General features: G+C 45.3%; 1 protein-coding gene across 5 annotated transcripts in view; it reads left to right on the forward strand.

Moving 5' to 3' along the window:
• tox2 (TOX high mobility group box family member 2) overlaps positions 1-25,170 on the forward strand; it is a 195,678-nt gene that overhangs the window by 154,222 nt on the left and 16,286 nt on the right. For 3 of the 5 annotated variants that reach the window (XM_063040980.1, XM_063040983.1, XM_063040982.1), the window contains exons 3-5: positions 3,130-3,375; positions 16,842-17,096; positions 20,954-21,181. In XM_063040980.1, coding sequence (XP_062897050.1) covers positions 3,130-3,375; positions 16,842-17,096; positions 20,954-21,181 — 729 coding nt within the window. The remainder of the gene's footprint in view (positions 1-3,129; positions 3,376-16,841; positions 17,097-20,953; positions 21,182-25,170) is intronic. The other 2 variants (XM_063040981.1, XM_063040984.1) reach the window with 2 other exon arrangements.

Genomic DNA, 25,170 nt, shown 5'->3' on the forward strand with positions numbered 1-25,170 from the left:
AGGTGAGGACTGGTTAAGGGGAGATTTCAGAATAGCATCAGGAAGCATTTCTTTACAAAGCGAGTTGTGGGCACATGAAACAAACAACCTAGTTGTGTAGTTGACAGTAGTACTTATTACTTTATACTTTATTGTTGCCAAACAATTGATACTAGAACGTTCAATTATCACAGCAATATTTTATTCTGCGCTTCCCGCTCCCTGGATTACAAATTGATAGTAAATATTTTTAAAAATTAAATTATAAATCATAACTAGAGAATAGAAAAATTGAAAGTAAGGTATGGAAAAAAAACCGAGAGGCAGGTCCAGATATTTGGAGGGTACGGCCCAGATCCAGATCAGGATCCGTTCAGCAGTCTTATCACAGTTGGAAAGAAGCTGTTCCCAAATCTAGCCGTACGAATCTTCAAGCTCCTGAGTCTTCTCCCAGAGGGAAGAGGGACGAAAGTGTGTTGGCTGGGTGGGTTGTGTCCTTGATTATCCTGGCAGCACTGCTCCGACAGCGTGCGGTGTAAAGTGAGTCCAAGGACGGAAGATTGGTTTGTGTGATGTGCTGTGCCGTGTTCACGATCTTCTGCAGCTTCTTTCAGTCTTGGAGAGGACAACCTCCATACCAGGTTGTGATGCACCCTAGAAGAATGCTTTCTACGGTGCATCTATAAAAATTAGTGAGGGTTTTAGGGGACAGGCCAAATTTCTTCAGTTTCCTCAGGAAGTAAAGGTGCTGGTGGGCCTTCTTGGCAGTGGACTCTGCTTGGTTGAACCAAGTCAGGTCATTTGTGATATTGACCCGAGGAACTTAAAGCTTTTGACCTGTTCCACTTGCGCACCACCGATGTAAATTGGGTCGTGCGGTCCACTATGCCTTCTGAAGTCAACAACCAATTCCTTCATCTTGCTGACATTGAGGGATAGGTTACAAACAACAGGAATTCTGCAGATGCTGGAAATTCAAGCAACATACATCAAAGTTGCTGGTGAACGCAGCAGGCCAAGCAGCATCTATAGGAAGAGGTACAGTCGACCCTGACGAAGGGTCTCGGCCTGAAACGTCAACTGTACCTCTTCCTATAGACGCTGCTTGGCCTGCTGTGTTCACCAGCAACTTTGATGTATGTTGCTTGAGGGATAGGTTATTGTCTTCGCACCATGCCACCAGGTTCTTAATTTCCTCTCTATACTCAAACTCACCATTACCCGAGATACGGCCTACAATTGTTGTGTCATCAGCAAACTTATATATTGAGTTTGATGGAAACTTGGCTACACCTTCATGGGTGTACAGTGAGTACAACAGGGGGCTGAGTACACAGCCTTGTGGGGCACCGGTGCTCAGAGTGATTGTAGAGGAGAGCTTGTCTCCTCTTTTTACAGCCTGGGTCCTGTCTGTGAGGAAGTTGAAGATCCAGCTGCAGATCTGAGTGCTAAGGCCCAGGTTCTGGAGCTTAGGAATCAGTTTATTTGGAATGATGGTATTAAAGGCAGAGCTGTAGTCAATGAAAAGGAGCCTTACATATGCATCTTTATTCTCCAGGTGTTCTAAGGAGGAATGGGGTCCTAGAGCAGGGGTCCCCAACCATTTTTGCACCGCGGACCAGTTCAACAGTGTGTGACAGAGAATGAGGAAAGGTGCAGCTGACTCACATGGTTTCATATCGCCAAATCATATCGTTTCCTCGCAGCCCAGTAGCACATCTTTGCAGCCCGGTGGTTGGGGACCACTGCCTTAGAGACTTTCAAATCTAAACTCGATAGTTATTTCAACACACTATATGAATAGAAATTTGGCAAGCTTTTTTGGGCCGAATGGCCTGTTCTTGTCAAAAACTTTTTAATGTTCTGATGAATAAAATTGCTAGCAAATTTAATGCCTCATTTCTGGCTTTTGAAGAACCCCTGGATCACAAAGACATCAGGATTCAACAACTGATATTTAATCTCATATGTAAAGCAGCAATTAAGCTTCACCACTCAGTCCCATGTATCTTCACTTTCCTGACATTACTGGTGACCCATATCAGACGGGAAAACCCCACCACAGGAATGATCCCGGCACACTCGGACTTGTCAAATCCTCAGGGAGGCAGCTTAGCAAGGTGACTGCCTCATGGCGCCAGAGACCCAGGTCAGTGCCGACCTCTGGCGCTGCCTTTCATGTTTGCTGCACTCCCTGTGCCTGGATGAACTCCCCTGCTGCTCTGGTTTCCTCCCATGTCCCACATTGGCCTGTAAATTGTCCCTGGGACGTAGGAGAGGGGTAGAGTCTGAAGGGAGATAATGAGAAAGTGGGGAGAATAAAGACATTGGGCTTAGTCTAGGATGTGTATTGGGTGTTTGATGGTAGCATGGTGTAAGTGGGCCAAAGGGCCTGTATCTCTCCAAATCTCTCATAACCAAATCAGACTGTTGAATGCTGGAGAAAGGATGAGCAGTCCTTCTCTGTGCAATGACTGTGTTGCTGACAAACTTCTCAATCCCCAGCGGTCAGGGAAGTTGGGCTGAAATCATTCCTTTCCCACAAGGAAGCATTTTGTATGGTTTTCCTTAATGATTGCAAGTCCCTACAAAGGTGTGTGAAGTATTCTGAGAGGAGCATCGGGATCTTTCTTCCATCCACCTACGGTATTTATCCAGAACTTTGCCTATGATCCCACCCATCTGTTCAACATTCCCTTTGACCCCCTACAGCAGTACCATGGCATTAGGACAAGGACTGTTTGGATTGGAAACAGCTTCATCCCACCCCCCCAAGTCCGTAAGAATACTGAACTCACTGCCACCACCCAGGTCTCATCACACATGAAGCACCAGTAGCATTAAACTGTTTACTCCTTGTATCAAAAATGCACCTTATTAGTTGTTAATTTCCTAGTGATAATTTCACTTTATGTGTTTTGTGTGTGAGTTATATGTACTGTGTTGTGCACCTTGCTGTGGAGGAACATCGTTTCATTTGGAGGTACACATGTATTCGACTGAATGACAATAAACTGAACTTGAACTTTAAAATGGTGGTAAGATGGAGTTTTGAAATGGAAATTTTGAGACCATGAGGGAATTGCAACACACAAAATGATTCCTAGTGTCTTTGTTTTGATAAATATTCTTTTCACTTCTTCCTTTTAGAACTTCTCCAGCCAGGGTCTGGGTGATGAAGACTATGAGATTCCTCCAATTACTCCTCCAAATCTAGGAGACCCTTCCTTTCTTCACCTGATGGATCCATATGGAGGCTACCACTCACTGTGCCATTCTGCTCCAGCCAACGGTCTCCTCCCTCAATACCCCTACCAAGGCATGGACCTCCCTGCGATCATGGTGTCCAACATGCTGAGCCAGGATGGTCATCTGCTCTCAAACCAGCTACCAATGGTCAGTGTTTACCCTTTGACAGGTCAACCTTCCCTTTGAAGGTCTTTGTGTTGGACTGTTAATTTTGGATAAAAGATTAGGGTCAGAACAGTTCTATTCAAACCTTTGGATCCTAGATCAAATAGACGTGAGTTGCACAGTGGCTTAGTGGTTAGCATAACGTTTTACAGGAAAAACGAACATGATTGGGGTTCAGCTGCCACCACTATAAGGTGCTTTTACTTTCTTCCCGTCACCACATGGGTTTCCTCTGGGTGCTCCAGTTTCCTCCCACATTTTGAAAACCTACAGTATGGGTTAGGTTTGTGAGTGTGGGCTTACTATATTGGCGCCAGGAGCGTGTCAACATCCCTAGCACATCCTGGGATTGTGTTGGTAATTGATGCAAATGATGCATTTCATTGTCTGTTTTGGTGTTTCAATTTACATATGGCAGACTAAGATAATCTTTATCTTTAACTCTTTTAAGTAAGTGCTGTAGTCCTAGGTTAAAGGTCAATGTAGAGCAGTAGAATGTTGTACAGTCTCACTTGTTACGATGATACAGCCCCAGAGATGTATAAACCATACATCCCAAAAATTGACACTTGACAAAACAACTTCAACCGTTTCACTAAACAACCACAGAGGTAAAAGAAACAAAGCAAAAAGTTTACACTACCCTGCTATCAATTACCCTATCCTGTTGGTCTCCACTGCTGACAATGACCTCGTTCCCTTAGTGCCCTGTTGTCAATGAATTCGTTCTATTGGTGCCCGTAGTGCCCTGTTGTCAATGCCCTTATCCTATTGGTGCTCACAATTCCCTGCTGTCAATGACCTCCTTCTATTCGTTCCCACAATGTCCTGTTATCAATAACCTTGTGCTATTGGTCTCCACAGGACCACATTGTCAATGATCTTGTACTATTGGTCTCCACAGTACCATGTTGTCAATGATCTTGTCCTATTGGTCTCCACAGTACCACATTGTCAATGATCTTGTCCTATTGGTGTCCACAGTACCACATTGTCAATTATCTTGTCCTATTGGTCTCCACAGTACCACATTGTCAATGATCTTGTCCTATTGGTCTCCACAGTACCATGTTGTCAATGATCTTGTCCTATTGGTGTCCACAGTACCATGTTGTCAATGATCTTGTCCTATTGGTCTCCACAGTACCACATTGTCAATGATCTTGTCCTATTGGTCTCCACAGTACCATGTTGTCAATGATCTTGTCCTATTGGTCTCCACAGTACCACATTGTCAATTATCTTGTCCTATTGGTCTCCACAGTACCACATTGTCAATGATCTTGTCCTATTGGTCTCCACTGTGCCCTGTTGTCAATGATCTTGTCCTATTGGTGTCCACAGTACCACATTGTCAATGATCTTGTCCTATTGGTGTCCACAGTACCACATTGTCAATGATCTTGTCCTATTGGTCTCCACAGTACCACGTTGTCAATGATCTTGTCCTATTGGTGTCCACAGTACCACATTGTCAATGATCTTGTCCTATTGGTGTCCACAGTACCACATTGTCAATGATCTTGTCCTATTGGTGTCCACAGTACCACATTGTCAATGATCTTGTCCTATTGGTCTCCACAGTACCACGTTGTCAATGATCTTGTCCTATTGGTCTCCACAGTACCACGTTGTCAATGATCTTGTCCTATTGGTGTCCACAGTACCATGTTGTCAATGATCTTGTCCTATTGGTGTCCACAGTACCATGTTGTCAATGATCTTGTCCTATTGGTCTCCACTGTGCCCTGTTGTCAATGATCTTGTCCTATTTGTGTCCACAGTACCATGTTGTCAATGATCTTGTCCTATTGGTCTCCACAGTACCATGTTGTCAATGATCTTGTCCTATTGGTCTCCACTGTGCCCTGTTGTCAATGACCTCATCCTGTTGGCATTTGGAGCTTCATTAAAAGACTTCTTGTGGCAGGGAAATTTCATCTGGTCCCCCACCCTCCTTCAGATAACCATGTGAGACGTGGTGAGGGAGCAGGTAATCCCAGTCTGTGGGAGGAAGGAATTAGTCCTGGACTAAATATCCTCGGCAACGTTCCACGCTATATGTATCTCCTCTGCCGGTGGTGAGAGAGCGGGGCTTTAAGCATTCTGTCTCTCTCAGACATTGATGTAGTTAGCACTGGATGATTGCAAGTGTCACTCCACACTTTAAGAAGGGAGGAAGGCAAAAGAAAGGAAATTATAGGTTAGTTAGCCTAACCTCAGTGGTTGGGAAAGTATTGGAGTCTATTATTAAGGATGAGGTTTTGAGGTACCTGAAAACTATGTCAAAGTCAGCGTTGTTTCTGTAAAGGGAAATCTTGCCTGACAAACCTGTCAGAAGTTTTTTGAGGAAGTAACCAGCAGGTTAGACAAAGGTGAGGCAGTGGATGTCATTTACTTGGATTTTCAGAAGGTGTTTGATAAGGTGCCACACATGAGGCTCCTAAACAAGATAAATTCCTTTGGCATTACAAGAAAGATACTGGAATGGATAAAGAAGTGGGAATAAAAGGGGCTTTTTCTGGCTGGATGCCAGTGACTAGTGGTGTTCCTCAGGGGTCAGTACTGGGTTGGCTACTTTTCACATTGTTTGTCAATGATTTGGATAATGGAATTTATAGCTTTGTGACAAATTTTGCAGACGACACGAAGATAGATGGAAGGGTAGGCAGATGAACTAGAATTGGGAAATGTATGATAATGCATTTTTGTATAATGAATAGTAGTGCGGACTATTATCTAATTGGGGAGAAGGTTCAAACATCAGAGGTGCAGAGAGACTTAGGAGTCCTTGTGCAAGATTCTCAGAAGGTTAAATTACAAGTTGAGTCTGTGGTAAAGAAAGCAAATACAATGTTGGCATTTATTTCAAGGGGAATAGAATATGAAAGCAAGGGGAAAATACTGAGCTTTTATAAGACACTAGTCAGGCCACACTTGGAGTATTGTCAATAATTTTGCACCCCATATCTCAGAAAAGGTGTGTTGTCATTGGAGAAAGTCAAGAAGAGGTTCACGAGGATCATTTTGGGAATGAAGGGGGTTAACATATGAGAAGCATTTGGCAGCTTTGGGCCTGTACTCTCTGGAATTTAGAAGAATGTGGGGGGATCTTATTGAAACCTACCGAATGTTGAAAGGACCAAATAGGGTGGATATGGAGAGGATGTTTCCTGTGGTAGGGGGGTATCCAGAACTAGAGGGCACAGCCTCAAAATTGAGGGGTGATCTTTTAGAACAGAGGTAGGAAGGTTTTTTTTAGCCAGAGAGTAGTAAATAGCTTTGATTGGTCCTATTCTCTCAGGTCTTATCCTCTTGCTCTTCACATACTTGTAGAATGCCTTGGGGTTTTCCTAAATCCTCCCACATTCCAGAGATGTGTGGGTAAGGGTTAGTAAGTTGTGGACATGCTAACCCTAATCACCTGTAGGCTGCCCCCAGCGCACCTCAGATTATATTGGTCGATGATACAAATAGTGTATTTCACTGTATGTTTTGATGTACAGGTGACAATTAAAGTTCAAAGTAAATTTATTATCAAATTGCATATATGTCATCATATAAAACCCTGTGATTCAGTTTCTTATGGGCATGCAGAATAAATCTAATAACCATAATAGAATCAATGAAAAACCACACCAACAGGGTGGGCAGGCAGTGTTCAAAAGGCAACAAACTGTGCAAATACAAAAGAAAGTGAAAAAAGGAATAATGAGTAAATGAATAAATAAATGGATGAATGAATAAGCAAATAAACAATATATATCGAGAACATAAGGTGAAGAGTCCATAAAAATGAGTCCATAGGTCTTGGGAACAGTTCAATGATGGGGCATGAAGTTGAGTGAAGTTATCCCCTTTGGTTCACGAGTCTGATGGTTGAGGGGTAATAACCATTCCTGAACCTGGTGGTGTGAGTCCTGAGGCTCCTATACCCTCTTCCTGATTGCAGCAGTGAGAAGAGAGCATGGCCTTGATGGTGGTGATCACTGCTTTTCTGCGACAGCGCTCCATGTAGATGTGCTCAAAGGTGGGGAGGGCTTTACCTATGATGGACTGGGCCCTACACACTACTTTTTAGTCGAATTTTCTGTGCAAGGGCATTGGACCATACCAGGTTGTGATGCGGCCAGTCAATGTACCCTTCACTACACATCCATAGAAGTTTGTCAAAAGTTTTAGATGCCTTGCCGAATTTTCACAAACTTCTAAGGAAGTAGAGGCCCTGCTGTGCTTTCTTTAAAGCTTATCTTAAAGGTTTTTATCTTTAACTAGAGGAATTTTAATGATGTAGATGCTGTTAGAAAACTAAAGGTATGTCGGGGTCACTGTGGAAGAGTAGAGAAGGGAAGGTGTTCGACTAGAGGTTCCAGGACTCAGTCCTGAAGGCTCAGCCACCAGTGTCAAAGTGAAAGGTTGGAGAACTCTGTCTCCAGCACCCCACATCTCCTGAACTCCCGGCCTTTCCCGGAGAACTCAGAATCCAGGGATACGGGACTCTGGATGCTGGAATTCTGAAATAAAGTCAGAAACATTCAGCCAACCAGCATCTTTGGAGGAAGGCAAAGTGAAGATTCAGTAAAACCTCTCCTGGGTCTGATACCTGCCAGCCTCCCAAGTACTATTTGTAATATATTTGTCCTCAGTGTGTGATGCAAATCCAATCATTGGAGCCCATCAGCAAGTTGATCACTGTGTGTTCTGGTCCCTCCCTGGATCGGCAGCAGAAATTTATAAAACATTATCTGTAAGAAGAAACTCAAGTTCAAGTCTGTTGTCATTTAATCATGCACATGTACGCCTCCAAACGAAACAACATTACTCTAGACCAGTGTGCACAAACGGTAGATACATATTTCCTTCCTTGGCTCCCTGGGTGAAACATGTCCAAAACTGATTCCACAAATGTAGAATCACCTTCCCTACGTTTACCCCTTCAATTGTAAAGATCATTCCTTCCTTCAGTGGAGAAAGTGACCCAGCCAGTTTTGTCCTTCATGATTATAACCTCTCAGCCTTCTAAACGTTCTCCAATCATCTGTACCTGTTTATTACACAGGCTACAGATCCTGAAGATGAGCCTCGGCCCAAAATGCCAACTGTTTATTCATTTCCGTAGATGCAGCCTGACCTGCTGTATTCCTTATGTGTGTCGCACAGTCTACAGATCTGTGCCTGGTGATAACTGACAAGGTAAAAATCAAATGGAAACTCTTGCTATTTGTGAAAAACTCTTTGATGTTACCTCCTGAGACTGACATTGACCAGATGATGCGATTCCAACCCTTGTCTCTTTGGTGATGGGAGATGATCAAGTCTGTGCCAACATTGCCATCTGATGGTGGCTGGCCAGTACTGCATGTAGGCTGATGTGACCAAAGGGAAGATGAACTGCTGCCTGACTGGATCTTCTCAGGCTGTTTTGAAAGGAGGACATTGTGTGTGTCCTCACACTCCCCATTCCCATTGTTCTGCTGCACACAGCCAGAGGCAGCAGCTAAGTGATCTCTGCCTCCCTGCCAGGCAGTAAGGTAGAATCGGGGGGCGGGGGTGGTGGTGGAGAGAGTGTATCCCGTTTACTTGAGCAGTGCCCTTTCTGGGGATGAACCCAGCACCTTCTCTCTCTCTCTCTCTCTCTCCCTCCCTCCCTCCCAGTTCCAAGCATGTGGAGGCTTTACAGAAGGTGCACCAGGAGAGTTACCAGAATAGTGCCTGGTTAGACAGCATGTCTTATGAGGATAGTTTGAGCAAGCTAGGACTTTTCCCTTTGGAGTGAAGGAGGAGGAGGTGACTTGATAGAGGTGTACAAGATGATTAGAGGCATAGATCAAGAGGACAGTCAGAGACCTTTTCCCAGACTGGAAATGGCTGATGTGAGAGGGGCAGAATTTTAAGATGATTGAGGAAAGTGTGGGGAGGATGTTCTTTACACAGATAGTAGTGGGTGTTTGTACACACTGTTAGGGCTAGTGGTAGAGGTAGATACATTAGGGGCATATAAAAGACTTTTAGATAGATGATAGAAAAATGCAGGGCTATGTAGGAAGGTAGGGTCAGATAGATCTGAGAGTAGGTCAAAAGGTTGGCTCATCATCATGATCCAAAAGGCCTGTGCTGTACTGTAATGTTCTAAAACCAGGTGTGGAGATGGTGCACCAGCTAACACCCACAGCCTGGCTACCTTTCTCATCAGCGGGTGAACGCTAATCCTGCCATGATTACACAGTTATTTCTTACTCGATGGAAGAGCAAATAAAGGAATGTTTCAGCAGACTGGAATGTGAAGCATCACTGGAGTGGATAGTGGTGTGTGCTGAAAGTCAGTTATCACTCAGGCTGGGTCTGCAGGGGTAAGACCTGGCGAAGGGTCTTGGCCCGAAACGTCGACTGTACCTCTTCCTAGAGATGCTGCCTGGCCTGCTGCGTTCACCAGCAATTTTGATGTGTGTTGCTTGAATTTCCAGCATCTGCAGAATTCCTCGTGTCTGCAGGGGTAAGGTGGGATTGAGTTAGTTACCCGAACAGTGGACAAATTGTAAAATCTGGAATGGTGGAGAGGAGGATGGTACAGGAGAGGGCAATGACGCAGCTGGCTAGCAAATGAGAATTAGTGCGAAACAGCATCTGTTGTCATAATCTTATAACTCTATGTTTCAGTAAAAGTGACCCCAAGGCCACTGATTTACTGAGGTACTTCATGCCTGATCCCACACAGCAGAGTCAACTCTGAGCTGGTCTCATCAGTCCGCCAGAGTCCACTCACTCCCCAGAGTTAGGAATGGATGAAGGATGTTCTGCCAGTGCGGCTGCAGAGAGCTCGAGATAGGCTCATCTGCAAAGCCACCATCCCCATAAAACCCTTCTGAGTGGTATTCTGTCAGCTGTAGCCACACTTGCCCAAACAAGGACACATTAGTCCCACGCGCAGAACGCTGGGGGAGCTCAGCAAATCAGGCAGCATCTATGGAGGGGTGTATATCGCTGGCATTTTGGACCAAGAGTCAGCTATTTATTCCCCTCCATAGATGCTGCCTGACCTGCAGAGTTCCTGCAGCCTTTTGTGTGTATTGCTCTGGATTTCTAGCATCTGCAGACTCTCGTGTTTCCGTTCCCACCAGACCCATAAGCTCCAAAAGTGGATTCAGAGCGACCCATTAATCAGACTGGTGACCGATATGGACTAATATTTATCGTTTGAAACTTTGATCAGACAGCTTGTGGATTCCTGCATGATGCTATGATCACCTTAGGAGGATCTAGGGCCCAGGCTGAAGGAGAATGTAAAAGGGCACAATTTACAGTCACAACGTTTCCAAAATGGTGAATGGAATTAAGACCTTAAGAAATAGGAGCAGAATTAGGCCATTCAGCCCATCAAGTCTGTTCTGCCATTCCATCATTCTTCTGGCTTTTCTCTGTAACCTTTGCTGCCTTTATTAATCAAGAACCTACCAGTCTCTACTTTAACTATGCCCAATGACTTAACCTCCAAAGCTGCCTGTGGCAATGAATTCCACAGATTCACCCTCTCTGGCAAAAGAAATTCCTTCTCAGCTCTGTTCTAAATGAACATCCCACTATTCCAAGGTTGTGCCCCCGATCCTAGATTTCCCCACTGTGGGAAATATCCTCTCCATGCCCACTCCATCTAGTGTTTTCCATGTTCGCGAGGTTTCAATGAGATCACCTCTCCACCCCCGCCCCCCCCCGCCATTCTTCTAAGCTCCAGCAAGTACAGGCCCAGAGCTATTAAATGCTCCTCATATATTAACCATTTCATTCTCAGAATCATTTTCCTGAACCTCCTCTGGACTCTCTCCAGTGCCAGCTCATGTCTTTCTCAATAAGGAGCCCAAATCTGCTCACAATACTCCAAGTGCAGTCTGACCAATGCCTTATAAAGCCTCAACATTACATCCTTGCTTTTATATTTTAGTCCTCTCAAAATAAATGCTAACATTGCATTTGCCTTCCTCACCACCGACTCAACCTGCTGGTTAACCTTTAAGGCTGCACAAGGGCTCCCAAATCAGAACTTTGCAGCTCTGATTTATGAATTTTCTCCCCACTTAGAAAATAGTCTACACCTTTATTCCTTCTACCAAATTGCATGACCATGCACCTCCCTACACTATATTCCATCTGCTATTTCTTTGCCTATTCTCCCACCCTCTGTCATTCTACAGACTCCCTGTCTCCTCAACATCACCTGCCCCTCTACCTATATTTGTATCATCTGCAGACTTATAACCATATAACAATTACAGCACAGAAACAGGCCATCTCGGCCCTTCTAGTCCATGCCAAACTCTTACTCTCACCTAGTCCCACTGACCTGCACTCAACCCATAACCCTCCAATCCTTTCCTGTCCATATATCTATCCAACTTAACTTTAAGTTACAACATCGAACCTGCCTGAACCACTTCTGCTGGAAGCTCGTTCCACGCAGCTACAACTCTCTGAGTAAAGAAGTTCCCCCCTGATGTTACTCTTAAACTTTTGCCCTTTAACTCTCAACTCATTCCTCTTGTTTGAATCTCCCCCACTCTCGATGGAAAAAGCCTATCCATGTCAACTCTATCTATCCCCCTCATAATTTTAAATACCTCTATCAAGTCCCCCCTCAACCTTCTACGCTCCAAAGAATAAAGACCCAACTTGTTCAACCTTTCTCTGTAACTTAGGAGGTGAAAACCAGGCAACATTCTAGTAAATTTCCCCTGTACTCTCTCAATTGTATTGACATCTTTCCTATAATTCGGTGACCAGAACTGTACACAATACTCCAAATTTGGCCTTACCAATGCCTTGTACAATTTCAACATTACATCCCAACTCCTATACTCAATGTTGTGATTTATAAAGGCCAGCATACCAAAAGCTTTCCTCACCACCCTATCCACATGAGATTCCACCTTCAGGGAACTATGCACCATTATTCCTAGATCCCTCTGTTCTACTGCATTCTTCAATGCCCTACCATTTACCATGTATGTCCTATTTTGGTTAGTCCTACCAAAATGTAGCACCTCACATTTATCAGGATTCAACTCCATCTGCCATCTTTCAGCCCACTCTTCTAAGTGGTCTAAATCTCTCTGCAAGCTTTGAAAACCTACTTCATTATGCACAACTCCACCTATCTTCCTATCATCTGCTTACTGACTAATCTAATTTACCACCCCATCATCCAGATCATTAATATATATGACAAACAACATTGGACCCAGTACAGATCCCTGAGGCACACACTAGGCACCGTCCTCCAATCTGACACACAGTTATCCACCACTACTCTCTGGCATCTCCCATCCAGCCACTGCTGAATCCATTTTACTACTTCGATATTAATACCTAACGATTGATTCTTCCTAACTAACCTTCCATGTGGAACCTTATCAAAGGCCTTACTGAAGTCCGTATAGACAACATCCACCGCTTTACCCTCATCAACTTTCCTAGTAACCTCATCAAAAAATTCAATAAGATATGTCAAACATGACCTTCCACGCACAAATCCATGTTGACTGTTCCTAATCAGACCCTGTCTATCCAGATAATTATATATACCATCTCTAAGAATACTTTCCATCAATTTACCCACCACTGACATCAAACTCACAGGCCAATAATTGCTCGGTTTACTCTTAGAACCCTTTTTAAACAATAGAACAACATGAGCAATACGCTAATTCTCTGGCACCATCCCCGTTTTTAAAGACATTTGCAATATTTCTGTCAGAGCCCCCGCTACTTCCACACTAACCTCCCTCAAGGTCCTAGGGAATATCCTGTCCGGACCTGGAGACTTATCCACTTATATATTTCTTAATAGCGCCAGTATTTCCTCTTCTTTAATCATCATACTTTCCGTAATTACCCTTCTTGTTTCCCTTACCTTACCTAATTCAATATCCTTCTCCTTAGTGAATACCGAAGACAAGATATTGTTCAAAATCTCCCCCTTTTGGCTCCGCACATAGCCGTCCACTCTGTTTCTCTAAGGGACCAATTTTATCCTTCACTATTCTTTTGCTATTAATATAACTGTAGAAACCCTTTGGATTTATTTTCACCTTACTTGCCAAAGCAGCCTCATATCTTCTTTTAGCTTTTCTAATTTCTTTCTTAAGATTCTTCTTACATTCTTTATATTCCTCGAGCACCTCATTTACTCCAAGCTGCCTATATTTATTATAGATCCCCCTCTTTTTCCGAACCAAGTTTCCAATATCCCTTGAAAACCATGGCTCTCTCAAACTTTTAACCTTTCCTTTCAACCTAACAGGAACATAAAGATCCTGTACCCTCAAAATTTCACCTTTAAATGATCTCCATTTCTCTATTACACCCTTCCCATAAAACGAATTGTCCCAATCTACTCCTTCTAAGCCCTTTTGCATCTCCTCAAAGTTAGCCTTTCTCCAATCAAAAATCTCAACCCTGGGTCCAGTCCTATCCTTCTCCATAATTATATTGAAACCGATGGTATTATGATCACTGGACCCGAAGTGCTCCCCAACACATACCTCCGTCACCTGCCCTATCTCATTCCCTACCAGGAGATCCAACACTGCCCCTTCTCTAGTTGGTACCTCTATGTATTGCTGCAAAAAACTATCCTGCACACATTTTACACACTCCAAACCATCCAGCCCTTTTACAGAATGGGCTTCCCAGTCAATGTGTGGAAAATTAAAATCACCCACAATCACAACCTTGTGCTTACTACAAATATCTGCTATCTTCTTACACAATTTGCTCCTCCAATTCTCGCTCCCCATTAGGTGGTCTATAATACACCCCTATAAGCGTCACTTCACCCTTCCCATTCCTCAATTCCACCCAAACAGCCTCACTAGACGAGTCTTCTAATCTATCCTGCCAAAGCATTGCTGTTATATTTTCTCTGACAAGCAATGCAACACCTCTCCCTCTTGCCCCTCCGATTCTATCACACCTGAAGCAACGAAATCCAGGAATATTTAGTTGCCAATCACACCCCTCCTGCAACCATGTTTCACTAATAGCTACAACGTTATATTTCCAGGTATCAATCCAAGCTCTAAACTCATCCACCTTTCTTACAATGCTCCTAGCATTAAAATAGATGCATTTAAGAAACTCTCCACCTCTTACTCTTTGTTTATCCCGAATGGAGCAAACAACTTTGTTATCTTTTTCTTCCTTCTCTACATCTTCGGTCTGAGTGCTCCCTTTCTCTGTCCCCTGCCTATCCTCCTTCACACACTGTCTACTAGCTTTCTCTATTTGTGAACTAACCTCCTCTCTCCTAGTCTTGTCAATCTGATTCCCACCCCCAACCATTCTGGTTTAAAGTCTCCTCAGTAGCCTTCGCAAATCTCCCCGCCAGGATATTGGTCCCCCTAGGATTCAAGTGCGACCCGTCCTTTTTGTACAGGTCACACCTGCGCCAGAAGAGGTCCCAATGATTCAAAAACTGGAATCCCTGCCCCCTGCTCCAATCCCTCAGCCACGCATTTATCCTCCATCTCATTGCATTCCTACACTCACTGTCGCGTGGCACAGGCAGTAATCCCAAGATTACTACCTTTGCGGTCCTTCTTCTCAACTCCCTTCCTAACTCCCTATATTTTCCTTTCAGGACCTCTTCCCTTTTCCTACCTATGTCATTGGTACCTATATGTACCACAACCTCTGGCTCCTCACGCTCCCACTTCAGGATATCTTGGACGCGATCAAAAACATCCCGGACCCTGGCACCAGGGAGGCAAACTACCATATGGGTCTCCTGACTGCGTCCACAGAATCGCCTATCTGACCCCCTAACTATCGAGTCCCCTGTTACTACTGCCCACCTCTTCCTTTCCCTACCCTTCTGAGCTACAGGGCCGGACTCTGTGCCGGAGGCACGGCCACTGTTGCTTCCCCCAGGTGAGCTGTCCCCCCCAACAGTAATCAAACAGGAGTACTTATTGTCAAGGGGCACAGCCACTGGGGTGCTCTCTAGTACCTGACTCTTCCCCTTCTCCTTCCTAACCGTGACCCAATTGTCTGCCTCCCAGGGCCCGGTGTGACCATCTGCCTGTAACTCCTCTCTATCAACTCCTCACTCTCCCTGACCAGATGAAGGTCATCGAGCTGCAGCTCCAGTTCCCTAAGATGGTCCTTTAGGAGCAGCAGCTCGGCGCACCTGATGCAGATGTGGACGTCCGGGAGGCTGGGAGACTCCGGGGCCTCCCACATCTGACACCAAGAACAACAAGCTGCCCTCACACTCATACTTCCCCCCTTTCCTCAAATAACAGGAAAAATTGAAAACCAAACCTTCTTCGCCTAGCCCGTTTCCACCTAAGCCCATTGAGCCAAAGCCCTTAGGCCTTCACTCTGCTCCCAGCTCACTCTGCTGCCCGAAAAACGACGCTGCCCGCTGTATAAGGCTGTGTTCCTTTTAAATCTTTCGCACTTCCCTGCCCAACGTCACACGCCTGCGCAGTCCCACCTCTCTTAACTCCGATGAAAAAATGAAAAATTCAAAATGGCTTCTGCCGCACTCCCACTCGATTCTCAGACTTCCTTCTCTGAATTAAACCCAAATCAGGATTTCTGACCTTTTAAGTCTTCCGCGCTTCACTGCCCGACATCACACGCCTTGGCCACAAAAGTAATACCATCATCCAAATCATCAATGTATAACATGAAAAGCAGTGGTCCCAACACTAACCCCTGTAGAACATCACTAGCCACCAGCGGCCAACCAGAAAAGTTCCCTTTATTCCCACTCTTTGCCTCCTGCCAGTCAGCCAATCTTCTATCCATGCTAGTATCTTTCCTGTGATCCCATGGGCTCTTGTTAAGCAGCTCATGTGCAGCACCTTGTCAAAGGTTTTCTGAAAATCCAAATAAGCAGCATCCACTGACTCTCCTTTGTATGTCCTGCATGTATGTCCTCAAAGAATTCCAACAATTTGTCAGGCAATGTTTCTCGTTAAGGAAACAATGCTGACTTCGGTTTATTACTCAGCCTCATAATTATGCTGAAGTTCTTTGGAAGTCAAGAACGGGGCAGGCAGAAAACTTGGTGGTTGCACCCATTTTATAAAGTGTTAACAAAGAACAAACAAAGCAGAAGTTGTGGTCGTCTCATAGAGATATCAATATCCCAGTGATAATGATTGATCTATGGAATAGACAGATTCTAGTGGAGGGACACTTGTGGCAGAAAACGGAGAAGCTTCGAGAATCAGCTATTCTATAATTTCTAGAAAATTCACTGAACATATATGGGCGATATATAGGTTTATAAAGATTATAGGCAAGCATAGGAAAGCTAAACTACTAGAAGCATAATCATTGTACATCCTCATCCAACACTGCGACACCCACCACTGCACACCTGAAGCTTGTTACAGAGGTCCTGGCTCCTACAACTAATGAGGTGTTTAAACCCCATCTTTCTTCAGCAGATGCATGGAGTGGGTCACCCCGAAGGCCCTCCGTACGATTCTGAAGCCCAACACCCCATGGTCAGTCGGTCAGGAATTCTGCCGCCCAGTCACATGCCTGCCATCAGCCATTCACAATTCAGTGTTCACGTCGGCCTGAACATGGGTCGCAGCGTCCACACACATGGCTCGCCCTCACCCCCCGGAAGTAAGTCAGCCACTCCCTCGCCCTCCAGCTCAGCGCATGAAGAGGAAGCTGAAGTCCTCGCCAAGGTACAACTAACTCCTGCCTTCCGTTGTTGTTGATAACTGTGCAGCACATAGTGTCTCACTCCCATGTCCTATCAATGGTAAACAGGCACAGCAATCCTGGTCCTGACAGGCACATATCAAATAAAAACCTTTTAAATAATTCCCGATTATATCCTTAACCATCTCCAATTTGTGCTCAGTCCTGGTCTCGCCACCTGAAGTTACACCCCTCTTGTTTGACTAACTGAGTAAACCCTTACAGAGTTCCTTGCTGGGTCTTTAGAAAGAAGTCAGCAGCTGTCTGGCTCCCTGGATAGGCCCAACTCTTGCTCTGGCACTTACTGGGGGACCTTGGTATGTTATTCATTTATTCTGGGTATGGTCATAGTTCTCCCTGTTCCTTCACGGGTGTTTCACTGGAGCAGTGAGGTGGAGCCACCTGCCCAGGAGTCAGACAGCCTCCTCTACAACTTCAAGTTGAGCTTATTGTCATTCAACCATACACATGTATATCGCCAAATGAAACAATGTTCCTCTGGCCAAAGTGCATATAAAACACACACAAAATATAAGGTAATACTACCATAAATGATTTAAAAAATTATAAGGTGCATTTATGATACCACTTGAAAAGTAAACAGTATAACAGTTCTGACACTTAGAGTCATAGAGTCATAAAGAAGCATGGCACAGAAACAGGACCTTTGGCCTCTATAGTCCATGCTGAAACATTTAAACTGCCTTATCCCATTGACCTCCACCGGGACCATAACCCTTTGTACCCCTACAGTCCATGTACCTATCCAAACTTCTCTTAAACGTTGAAACCGAGCTCGCATGCACCACATGCTGGCAGCTCATTCCACACTCTCACGACCCTCTGAGTGAAGAAGTTTTCCCTCATGTTCCCCTTAAACTTCTCACCTTTCACCCTTAACCCATGACCTCTGGTTCTAGTCCCACCCAACCTTGGTGGAAAAAGCCTGCTTGCATTTACCCTATCTATACCCCTTATAATTTTATATTTCTCTATCAAATCTCCTCTCAATCTTCTGTGTTCTAAAGAATACAATCCTAACTAATTCAACCTTTCCTTATTCCTCCAGAACTGGCAACATCCTGGTAAATTTTATCTGTATTCTTTCAACCTTGTTTGTATCTTCCCTGTAGGTAGGTGACCAAAACTACACACAATACTCCATATTAGGCCCCACCAACATCTTCTACAACTTCAACATAACATCCCATCTCCTGTACTCAGTACATTGATTTATGAAGGCCAAATTGCCAAAAGCTATCTTTATGACCCTATCTACCTATGACGTCACTTTCAATGAATTATGGACCTGTATTCCTAGATCCCTTTGTTCTACCACACTCCTCAGTGCCCTACCATTCACTGTGTAAGATCTACCCTGGGTGGTCCTACCAAAGTGACCTTGCACTTGTCTACTTTAAATTTCATCTGCCATTTTTCAGCCCATTTTCCCAGCTGATGCAGATCCCTCTGCAAGCCATGGTAGCCTTCCTCACTGTCCACTTCAGCCCCAATCTTGCTGTCATCTGCAAACTTGCTGATCCAGTTAACCACGTTATCATCCAGATCATTGATATAGATGACAAATAACAAAGGACCCAGCACCAATCCCTACGGCACACCAGTAGTCACAGGCCTCCAGTCAGAGAGGAAACCATCTCTGACTTCTTCCACAAAGCCAATGTCTAATCTAATTTACTACCTTATCGTGAATGCTGAGCATTTGAACCTTCCACTGACTTTCCCACAACCGATGTCAGACTTGTTTCCTGGTTTCTGTTGAGAGAAACAGTGGAACTACATTGACTATCTTCCAATCCTCTTCTACCTGTCCAGTCACTAAGGATGTTTTAAATATCTCTACTCAGACCCTGGCAATTTCTGCATGCCTCTCATATGGTCCGAGGGAACACCTCGTCAGACCCTGGGGATTTATCCACCCTGATTTGCCCAGGGTAGCAAACACCTCCTCCTCTGTAATCTGTGCGGGGTCCATGAAGTTGATGCCACTTTGCCTCACTTTTATAGATTCTGTCTCCTAACGCAAAAAATGCATTTAAAATCTCCCCATCTCTTTTGGGTCCACACCTGGATTATGATTCTTGTCTTCCAGAGGACCAATTTTGACCCTTGCAATCCTTTTGCTCTTAACATACCTGTAGAATCCTTTAGGATTCTCCTTCACCTTGTCTGCTAGAGCAACTTTATGCCTTCTTTTAACCCTCCTGATTTCTTTCTAAGTGTTGTTGTGCATTTCTTATACTCCATAAGCACCTCATTTGTACCTGCTATGAACCTCCTTTTTTCTCTTAACCGGGGCCTCAATATCTCTTGAAAACCAAGGTTCCCTACACTTGTTATCTTTACCTTTTATTCTTACAGGCTTTGTATTCTCAACATTTCATTTTAGAAGGCCTCCCACTTTCCAAATACACCTCGGCCAGAAAACAGTCCGTCCCAATCCAAACTTGCCAGATCATTTCTGATACCATCAAAATTGCTTGGAATCTCAACCCGCAGACCAGACCTATCTTTTTGCATATTTACTTTGAAATTAATGCATGTTCATGCATGTTTGCATGTTGAGACCTGGGTAGTGGCATTGTGGTTCATAGTTATATGGCCTAGGGGAAGAAGCTGTTTCCCATCCTAACAGTCCTTGTCCTTATGCTGAGGTACCTCCTGCTGATGGTAGAGGGTCAGTGAGATTGCTGGATAGATGGGTGTATCATTGACAATGCTAAGGGCCTGTGTATGCAGTGCTCCTGATAAATATCTCTAGTGGGTGGAAGAGAGGCCTCAGCAGTCGTCTGGGTTAGGAGCAGCAGCATGCCCAAGGGCAACTTGCTGGCACAGCCCGTTCCACACCCGTCATCACCAGCCAAAGGGATGGGCCTGAAAGTTATGGGGATAAGAATTATCCATTCCCAAAAGACAGGCTCAGTCTGAGTTCCCTGTGTTTGCAGAACATGTTCTGTATTTGGTCTGAAGTACAGAGAGGGTGGTGGGTCTGTGGAATTCATTGCCACAGGTGACTGTGCGGGCCAAATGATAGGGTATTTTTAAAGTGGAAGTTGATAGGTTCCATGATGGAATGACAAAGCAGACTTCATGGGCAAATGACCTAATTCTGCTCTTATTTCAACACACTGAGTCTACTTCTACCATTTCATCATGGCTGATTTATTATCCCTCTCAACCCCATTCTCCCATAACCTAGTAGCCCTCACTTCAAATATACCCAATGACTTTGCCTCCACAGTTGTCTGTGGCAATGAATTCCACAGAACCACCACTCACTGGGTAAAGAAATTCTTCCTCGTCTCTGTCTAAATGGACATCCCTCTATTCTGAGGCTGTGCCCTCTAGTCCTAGACTCCCCCACTGTAGGAAACATCCTATCCATATCCACTGTCTATATCTTTCAATATTCAATAGATTTCAAGGAGATCCTCCCACATTCTTCTAAACTCCAGCAAGTAAAGGCCCAAAGTCATCAAACACTCTTTGCCCATTAACCCTTTCATTCCCAGAATCATTTAGTGACCCTCCTCTGGAGCGCCTCCAATGCCAGCTTATCTTTCCTTAGATAAAAGTGGTCTTAAGCGTGATCAGTGGAGGGAAATTAGGAAGTCCAGTGCTGGAAGATGTAGGTGAAAGTGGGAGGGAATATTGTCACAGCTAGCTGTGGCTGTAGGACACTTGGAACAGTAAGGTGGGACACAGTTGCCTCCCATATCAGCAGGAGAGCTCAGAGGACTGGGTACACAAGAGGGTGGTACACTGCAGGAATCTCACCAGCATCACAGGCAGAGCAAGTTATTACCGCCTTACCTTACAGTTCAGCGGAGAGAAGCGGCCATCAGCGGATAATGGCAAGAAGATCAAGGCGCAGAAGAAGAAAAAGAAGAAGGATCCGAACGAGCCCCAAAAGCCAGTCTCTGCCTATGCCCTATTCTTCCGAGACACACAAGCTGCCATCAAAGGACAGAACCCCAGCGCCACCTTCGGTGATGTCTCCAAGATCGTGGCTTCAATGTGGGACGGGCTCGGGGAAGAGCAGAAGCAGGTAGGAGGCAAACAGGGCTTCCTTCCTTGTGTCAGCTGCCAGGATTCCACATACACACACTCACATACTCACACTCATGTACTCTCATACACACACTCACGCGCTCACACACTCACACACACTCATACACCCACACACACTCACACTCATGTACTCACACACTCACACACCCACACACACTCACACACTCTCACACACATACACCCACTCACACTCACTCACACACACACATACTCATGCACATACACCGACACACACTCACATACTCACATACACATTCACACACTCATACACCCACACACACTCTCACACACTTACACACAGAGAAGTGCACGCACAGTCACACACTCACACACATACACATTGACACACTCATACACACATAGACACACAAACACACACTCACACACTCAAACATACACACTTACATAGACACACACACATACACTAACACGCACACACACACACACAATCATGCCCATGCACTATGGTCTTAACAACAATCAAACAAAACAATATTCCTCCAGACCACAGCGCACTCACAATACGTATATCACACACTGTACATACAATAAGATATTACTACAAATAAGTTAATAAGATATATTCGAAATGCATATACTGCGCAAACAGTAAACAGCTTGCTGTCCTTGTGGCGAGACCTCGGTGGGGCAGGGTATTCGTTAGACTCTCGGCCTGGGAAAGGAAGCTGTTACCCAGTCCAGCAGGTGAACACAGCTGAACATTCACATGAAGGAGTTAGCCATTGTCTGCTGCTTCTTTGAAGAAATTTCGTTTTATATTTCATCCTGATCTGAGCCTGTTGGTTGAATCTCAGATGTTAAAATCCATTGTGTAAACAAGTTTACTGATTGGTGGAGGCTGTGTTTAGTATGAGCCTGCTTCAGAGAATGCAGTGTGGATGTGACCTCCCTAACAGCACAGCCTCTGTCAAACATTCAGCGTGTTTGCCTGTTTGGAATTTGCCCTCCACAGGTCTCAGAGGAGCTGCTCAGCCCCTAGAGCCTCAATACATCTAATCGCTCTTCCCAGGTGGGCAGCTGGTCAGGGCTGAGAGGTTGCCATGATTAGACGGTGGAGTGCTTCACAGTCACAATTACAGTTGTCCCGTTGTTTAATTTGCTCCTTGCTGCTCAGAGGATTCATCGACGTCCTCAGAGACTTGCCTAATGTCCTCATTTCCCAGTTTTTATTTGCATTTGTTGCCCAGTGATCCAATGCTGAGGAATTTAGGAATTCAGGAATTAGCAATTTCACTGCCCTTCCTTGTGCTTCAAGGGTATCGCTTATCCAGTTTAACCCTTTCCAGTCTGTGCAACAATGCGGAAATATCTTCCGGGTGACACCAGCTACTAAAAATAAATTAATTCCTACTGAAAACAGGTTTAACCAGGCTTAATGGAGTCAATTGGTGCCGCTGGCCATTCTGTAGAATTGTCACAAGACATTGAAAGGGGAGCCAATAGGAAATTTTCACTCAATTTCCAGCAGGTGTGGAATGGAGGGGTGTTGAAAGCTGATTCTATCCACTAGGTGATGAAGAATTGTGGTGTAACCAGACCACAAATGCTGTGTTTTTTTTTTATTTACTGAAACTTCTAACCCCAGCACATCCCCGCTGATTTGATTTGACACAAAGGACACATGTGACAAACAAGCTCATCTTTAAGCAAAAATGTAAAGAAAGATCTTTGAATATTTCTTTAATGTTTTGGAAGATAAATTCATATCATTCAAATTCATATCATTCAAATCAAGTTATTTATCTCTTACGGAAGGTCAGAGGGACTGTACCTCATATACTGCCAGAACGCTCTGGGCTGAATACCGAAGCCTGTGTGTGTGAGAACTGGCCCTTTTCTGATGTAACGTCATCCTCCGATAACAGCTTTTCTCTCTCCATGGATGCTAAGTATGACAGCACTCTCTCTGATGCCGATCCATGCTCCACTTCCACGTCTCACAGTTCCCACATGCTGTTTGGTCTTCTCTTTAACTGCCCTTCTCCACCGTCCTCTATTCACGCTCCCCGGACAGACTGACTGTCATTAACTGGAATTTATCCCCCTTTGACAGACTGTGTTACTTGGACAACCTTGCTCTTTGCCCTATCAGAGATATTCCTCTTGTTCTCTTGTCCCACCCCTCCCTTCTCTGCAACTGAAAACCTGCTGTTCACTTAATTTCCAGTTCTGATGGGAGGTTCACAATGTGAGACATGAACTGTTTCCTTCTTCTGGCCTGCTAAGTATTTCCAGCACTTTCTGGTTTTCTTTCACCTCGACTGACAGCTCTACATTGTTTATTCCTCAGGCATCATTGCCCCTGGATGGGGTCAGACACCTTGCCGTGGACCAGACTGCTTTCTCTGGGGATTTGAGCGATGCCCCAACCCGTCCCATCTACTCCCCCGCAGCTGCTGGTGGTTGGTGGCGGGAGAGTGGGAGGAGACAGCTCACTGAATTAAATGAGGTGTTGGATCTGAACTCTGCACCCCCACCACCACCACTCCACTAGCAGCTAGGCCCCTGTAGAATGGGCCACAACATGTATTACCAGAACAGAGAGTCTCAGTACTGCTCCGTGAACAGACCTGTACCCACAGCCGACAGATCAGAGAGTCTCGGTACTGCTCGGTGAACAGACCTGTACCCACAGCCGACAGATCAGAGAGTCTCGGTACTGCTTGGTGAACAGACCTGTACCCACAGCCGTCAGATCAGAGAGTCTCGGTACTGCTCGGCGAACAGACCTGTACCCACAGCCGTCAGATCAGAGAGTCTCGGTACTGCTCGGCGAACAGACCTGTACCCACAACCGTCAGATGAGAGAGTCTCGGTACTGCTCGGTGAAGAGACCTGTACCCACAACCGTCAGATCTGAGAGTCTCGGTACTGCTCGGTGAACAGACCCCCACAGCCGTCAGATCAGAGAGTCTCGGTACTGCTCGGTGAACAGACCTGTACCCACAGCCGTCAGATCAAAGAGTCTCGGTACTGCTCGGTGAACAGACCTGTAGCCACAGCCATCAGATCAGAGCGTCTCGGTACTGCTCGGTGAACAGACCTGTACCCACAGGCGTCAGATCAGAGAGTCTCGGCACTTCTCGGTGAACAGACCTGTACCCACAACCGTCAGATCGAGAGTCTCGGTACTGCTCGGTGAATAGACCTGTACCCACAACCGTCAGATCAGAGAGTCTCGGTACTGCTCGGTGAATAGCCCTGTACCCAGAGCCGTCAGATCAGAGCGTCTCGGTACTGCTCGATGAACAGACCTGTACCCACAACCGTAAGATCAGAGAGTGTCGGTACTGCTCAGTGAACTGACCTCTACCCACAACCGTCAGATCAGAGATACTTGGTACTGCTCGGTGAACAGACCTGTACCCACAGCCGTCAGATCAGAGAGTCCCGGTACTGCTCGGTGAACAGACCTGTAGCCACAGCCGTCAGATCAGAGAGTCTCGGTACTGCTCGGTTAACAGACCTGTAGCCACAGCCATCAGATCAGTGCGTCTCGGTACTGCTCGGTGAACAGACCTGTACCCACAGGCGTCAGATCAGAGAGTCTCGGCACTTCTCGGTGAACAGACCTGTACCCACAACCGTCAGATGAGAGAGTCTCGGTACTGCTCGGTGAAGAGACCTGTACCCACAACCGTCAGATCTGAGAGTCTCGGTACTGCTCGGTGAACAGACCTGTACCCACAGGCGTCAGATCAGAGAGTCTCGGCACTTCTCGGTGAACAGACCTGTACCCACAACCGTCAGATCGAGAGTCTCGGTACTGCTCGGCGAACAGACCTGTACCCACAACCGTCAGATCAGAGAGTCTCGGTACTGCTCGGTGAATAGCCCTGTACCCAGAGCCGTCAGATCAGAGCATCTCGGTACTGCTCGATGAACAGACCTGTACCCACAACCGTCAGATCAGAGAGTGTCGGTACTGCTCGGTGAACTGACCTC

The sequence above is a fragment of the Mobula hypostoma genome, chromosome 2, assembly GCF_963921235.1.
Source record: "Mobula hypostoma chromosome 2, sMobHyp1.1, whole genome shotgun sequence".
Taxonomy (NCBI): domain Eukaryota; kingdom Metazoa; phylum Chordata; class Chondrichthyes; order Myliobatiformes; family Myliobatidae; genus Mobula; species Mobula hypostoma.